At 35.6% G+C, this 6,421-nt stretch overlaps 1 protein-coding gene across 1 annotated transcript; it reads left to right on the top strand.

The window, feature by feature from the left end:
- Nucleotides 1-471: 471 nt before the first annotated feature.
- LOC117327909 (charged multivesicular body protein 2a-like) lies at nt 472-5,169 on the top strand (the record flags this gene model as incomplete). Its single annotated transcript, XM_033885148.1, is given in 5 exon segments — nt 472-679; nt 1,141-1,320; nt 3,717-3,847; nt 4,235-4,296; nt 4,570-5,169. Coding segments are annotated over 5 exon segments (675 nt in total). The 3' UTR covers nt 4,698-5,169.
- Between the last annotated feature and the right edge of the window lie 1,252 nt (nt 5,170-6,421).

Consider the following 6,421-nt stretch of genomic DNA (forward strand, 5'->3'; position numbering starts at 1 on the left):
ACAGAACGCACTATTATATGAAAACGTGGAATTCTCCGACATCGTTTAGTGTCGCCATGATTTTTGTGCAGATAAATAAAATCGGGCATGACATAACACCTACCTTACATTTTTGCTTATCTTTTTTTTTTTGGTGGGGGGGGGGGGGGGGGGGGGGGGGGAGTTCAGTAAAATAAATTACTTACAGGCCCAAAATTGTAAAATTGGCCAAAATATTCTCCCACAAAAAAAAAAAAAAGAAAATCAATAAACTCAGATCAAAATGACTTGTCTATGTGTCTTGTCAACTATTTCTAAGAAGCCAAGTGATAAGTACAGATTGACTTAATTCAAATTATTTCACTGTGGTCCTGTGATCACAGAAACATACTGAAGAAGGTATGTTAGAGATCTTTTCTTATTGAATGGTTTGAAATAGCATATGACACCTTCCCTTGCTAATGATTTATATTGCTTCTCTCTGAATTCTAGGGACAGGTTGGAAGGAACAACTACGTTGTAAAAGATGCCTTTAGAGTGGTTATTTGGTCGTAAAAAGACCCCAGAGGAGATGCTGCGGCAGAATCAGCGGGCATTAAACAAGGCCATGAGAGAGTTGGATAGGGAAAGAAGCAAGATGGAACAGCAAGAGAAAAAAGTCATTGCAGATATAAAAAAAATGGCTAAAGCCGGTCAAATGGTAAATGTATTATTATATCAATTCCCAAATTTACAGTAAGCATACATTTGGCCAGTTAGTGATCCTTAATAATGACAGCTTTCAAACTACATCCTTTTATAATTAAACAAACGTTAACAGTGTAAGGGATTCTGATTTGTTGATTTCCTTTTACCAATTTAAGTTAGTAATAGAGAGCATATAATTATGGATTGAGTACAGGTTTACATTGTAATTGGTTACATTAAATATATTCCACCATGAATATAGATTTGTGTACCAATCATATAATTATGTATCTTGAGCCTTGATATTCTTTCGGGACAATTTTTTTTACAGATAAAAGTGTTGGTGCTTCTCAAGTCATCATCTATAGTTGACACTATAGTATTTGACTTTATGAAATATGTCTTTTATTCAGATCAGATTTGCATACCATTTCCTGTTGTAAATCAAGCATTTATTATTGTATTTTTTGTCAGGATGCTGTGAAGATCATGGCAAAGGATCTGGTCAGGACAAGACGTTATGTGAAAAAATTCATCTTAATGAAAGCTAATATTCAGGCTGTAGCACTGAAGATACAGACGCTGAAGTCTAACAATGCTATGGCACAGGCAATGAAGGGTGTCACCAAGGCTATGGCCACCATGAACAAACAGGTACAGTATAGTGACAGCACCATGTAGACAAAAAGATAACAGGAAATCACTGATAGTTACAGCTTAGTGACAGCACCATGTAGACAAAAAGATAACAGGAAATCACTGATAGTTACAGTATAGTAACAGCACCATGTAGACAACATGACAACAGGAAATCACTGATAGTTACAGCTTAGTGACAGCACCATGTAGACAACATGACAACAGGAAATCACTGATAGTTACAGTTAAGTGACAGCACCATGTAGACAACATGATAACAGGAAATCACTGATAGTTACAGTATAGTAACAGCACCATGTAGACAACATGACAACAGGAAATCACTGATAGTTACAGCTTAGTGACAGCACCATGTAGACAACATGACAACAGGAAATCACTGATAGTTACAGTATAGTAACAGCACCATGTAGACAACATGACAACAGGAAATCACTGATAGTTACAGTTTAGTGACAGCACCATGTAGACAACATGATAACAGGAAATCACCGATAGTTACAGCTTAGTGACAGCACCATGTAGACAAAAAGATAACAGGAAATCACTGATAGTTACAGCTTAGTGACAGCACCATGTAGACAACATGACAACAGGAAATCACTGATAGTTACAGTATAGTAACAGCACCATGTAGACAACATGACAACAGGAAATCACTGATAGTTACAGTTTAGTGACAGCACCATGTAGACAACATGATAACAGGAAATCACCGATAGTTACAGCTTAGTGACAGCACCATGTAGACAAAAAGATAACAGGAAATCACTGATAGTTACAGCTTAGTGACAGCACCATGTAGACAACATGACAACATGAAATCACTGATAGTTACAGTATAGTAACAGCACCATGTAGACAACATGACAACAGGAAATCACCGATAGTTACAGCTTAGTGACAGCACCATGTAGACAACATGACAACAGGAAATCACTGATAGTTACAGCTTAGTGACAGCACCATGTAGACAACATGACAACAGGAAATCACTGATAGTTACAGCTTAGTGACAGCACCATGTAGACAACATGACAACAGGAAATCACTGATAGTTACAGTTTAGTGACAGCACCATGCAGACAACATGATAACAGGAAATCACTGATAGTTACAGTTTAGTGACAGCACCATGTAGACAACATGATAACAGGAAATCACTGATAGTTACAGTATAGTAACAGCACCATGTAGACAAAAAGATAACAGGAAATCACTGATAGTTACAGCTTAGTGACAGCACCATGCAGACAACATGACAACAGGAAATCACTGATAGTTACAGCTTAGTGACAGCACCATGTAGACAACATGACAACAGGAAATCACTGATAGTTACAGCTTAGTGACAGCACCATGTAGACAACATGACAACAGGAAATCACTGATAGTTACAGCTTAGTGACAGCACCATTTAGACAACATCAGGAAATCACTGATAGTTACAGCTTAGTGACAGCACCATGTAGACAACATGACAACAGGAAATCACTGATAGTTACAGCTTAGTAACAGCACCATGCAGACAACATGATAACAGGAAATCACTGATAGTTACAGTCTAGTGACTGTAAAATACATACAATGTAGTCTCATTCTGCATTGGTAAATTAATATTTTAACCAGGTGTACAACATTTCTGATGGCTGGTTAGTATATTCATAATTGATACTTTTAAGTTTTGATAAAATTATTAAGTCTTCGCCAAGAAATGGTATTGTAAGACAAATATATAATTCATATAACACCTATAACAAAGTATGGCTGTGAGGATCATACTGTTAGGTTAAGATAAAAAGTATCAAAGTCTTTCTCCAGAATTACATGTGTAAGACAAATATGTAATTTATATAACACCTTAGTAATATAGTATGATTGTGAGGACCACGATGGCTCAGTTGGTAAAGTGTTGGACAATGTACCCTCAGGTGAAGATCTGAGATTAAAATGCAGGTGTTTCAATCAATCTACCCATGGTTTGTGTTTCTCACAAAAGTTGAGATCACTGATCATCCTATACTGTCATGGTTATGTCATTGGAAACACAGACATTTGTAGTTTGATATTGAATAATGAAAATAAACTATAATAGGTCTTTATAAAATGATAATAAAAAAATAGTTTTAGGTCTTATGAAATTATTTTCTTCATAAGTTTTTTTTATTATTTGAATGTTTAAATATAAAACGAATGTCTGTATATAGGACAAGACACTTAACTCACTTGCTGTTAGCATGGGAAAGGCCTCCCATATGTTTTTTCAGTGATGTAGCCACTCTCTACTACAAGGAAACCTTGTCTCACATTTACAGGGAGATTATCCCAACCAAACAATCAAATCAGTGGAAGACCTATTGTTTGACAGGTTATTTTATTTGATTCCTTAGATGAATCTACCCCAGATTCAGAAAATTATGATGGAGTTTGAGAAACAATCAGAGATGATGGACATGAAAGAAGACATGATGAATGATGCAATTGATGATGCTATGGGAGATGAAGATGATGAAGAAGAGACGTAAGTGTAGCAGCTTTGTGGAAGGCAAACTTCTGTAGCCTTGTCCTTATAGTTATTTCTCTTAGAGAAATATAGGTGATAGGTAAGCTGAATAGAAATGACAGTATTCTCAAATCTGTATCTCATCGCCATAGAACCATACTCAAACCATTGCATGTATTCAGGAAATAAAGCTGTTAACATTACAACATTTTCAGCTGTAAGACCTGATGTACCCATAAAGTTAAAGCAAGCATTAAAAAAGTTTTTTGCCGGAAATAATTCCCAGTTTATGTTCTTCCCCTCTTTCATCATAAAATTGGTGCCTCAATCTGGTTAATGATGTGGTTAGTTAAATGATGATATGATTATGTTAGAAAACTAGTTATTTTGTCTGTCTTCTTACAGAGATGCTGTGGTATCACAGGTGTTAGATGAGCTAGGACTACAACTCACAGATCAACTGTCAGGTAAAATACAACAGATAGGAACTGGTGTTACAATTTCCTATACATTTTTTTTTTTTTTTTTTTGTGATTGATTTTTTTTTTGTGATTGAGCAGAAAGTATAACGTTTGTTAATTTTGTTAATTTTTTTTATCCAACATTCATATGTACATTGTATAAACATTTCATCTTTGCAAGTAGATTATGTAAATTTAGGGGACTTCATTTAAATTTTGACTTCATTGTTATTAATGCTGGAAACAAATTTTGACTTCAGTTATTATTTATTTGTACAGATTTGCCATCAACTGGCAAGTCCATAGGCGCTACAACTCCAGCCAGCAAACAGCCAGCGGCTGCTGCAGGAGTAAGTGATGCTGACGCAGATCTAGAGGCAAGACTAGAGAACCTAAGGAGGCAATAAGGAAGATAAAAAGTGTACGGACACTCTCACCTAGAATGACAGGAAATTTGGATGGTTGTGTGCAAGTTCATGTAAGAGGAATGGAATGGACAATCCTAGACTTTAAATAAGAGTCTGTATGTTTGTACAGCATAAGTTAAACCGGAACAATTTTTGAGTACCACATTGTGATTTTAGTAAAACAGGAGATATGTTTATTACGCTTTGACTAAGAACTAAATATAAAGGTACTCACCTCAACCTCAAGATCCAGAAGAGCTATGTATATGGGTCATTGAGTTTGTGAAGTAGACTATGATATTGGCACTCGTGTTTCTTTGACAACTTGGATGTAATTTGATGGATTATGAACAGAATATGTCACCTCTACATGACATGATGTAAAGATAATACTCTCAGAGTGATGGAAAAATCATACTCTCAGAGTGATGGAAAAATCATACTCTCAGAGTGATGGAAAAAATCATACTCTTAGAGTGATGGAAAGATCATACTGTCAGAGTGATGGAAAGATCATACTCTCAGAGTGATGGAAAAATCATACTCTCAGAGTGATGGAAAAATCATACTCTTATACTCTTAGAGTGATGGAAAGATTATACTCTTAGAGGTACAGAGGAATCATACTTTTTTGAGGGGATGGAGAGGGGGGGGGGGGGGGTCATAATCTTGGGGGTAGCAAAAAAAATCATTACCCTGGCGGTGAGAAACAAATCTTTAATACCTTGACAGGTTGGGAAGACATGGGTAGGTCTATTGTTTTATCTTCATATTGTAACATTTCTGTTAGGACTGATTAGTACTGATTGTTTTTGGTAGCGTCCACTGCTGTCTGAATTATAATGATTTGTAAATAATGTAAACATGTACATAATGTATATTAAATCATTAATACCATACTTTATAGAGGTAAATAAAAAGTATGGTTACAAATTTAATTGTATTATATTGTGTGTTATTATTTATGAATATAATGTTTGGTAATTAGGTTGAAGCCCTGAAATTTTGCTTCTATATCCTTGTTAATCATTTTCAGTAATGGTATGTAAAGAGTGATTACGAATCACATATTAGATGGCTCCGTTGTTCTTTCTAAATAAAAGATATGTTTGGAGAGAAAATATTAGACCAAGTTTTTATTTTTAAGAAAACTGTACAATCTTCTCTTTTAAGTGTTAAGTTGACCTACCACCATATTGTTTTAATGTAGGTATATGTACTAGTACTGTATATAATATTATAATAGTACTGTAACAGTACAGCACTGTTTTAAAAGTGGAGAGTGACAAAGTCACCTACCAGCTTGGGCTAGCAGAAATTTCCCTTTAGCCTAGTGGTACGATGTTTGCCTTGAGAGCTGGTGGTCGCTGGATCGAGCTCCAGCTTGGGCAGGATATTTTTCATTACTCCTTCCTATGATTGATATGCAGTGTAAAAGTGGAAGGTATAAGGCCGCCTTACTAGCTCAGACTTGGGGAAAATTTCCTTTAGCCTATTGTTAGGATGGTTGCCTTGAAAGCGACGTCGTTACTTCGAGCTACAGTGCAGGCAGGGTATTTTTCATAACTCCTTCCTATTACACTATCAGTATATACAAGGGTAGTCCTGCTCATATCATAACTGTAAAGAGAAGTAGATGTTTGATATTTATAGAGAAATGATAGAAATCTTTAAGGTACAACAACAAAGCACATCTTGTACATATTTATTTAACCATTTGTAAG

This window comes from Pecten maximus, chromosome 5, assembly GCF_902652985.1.
Source record: "Pecten maximus chromosome 5, xPecMax1.1, whole genome shotgun sequence".
NCBI classification, from domain to species: domain Eukaryota; kingdom Metazoa; phylum Mollusca; class Bivalvia; order Pectinida; family Pectinidae; genus Pecten; species Pecten maximus.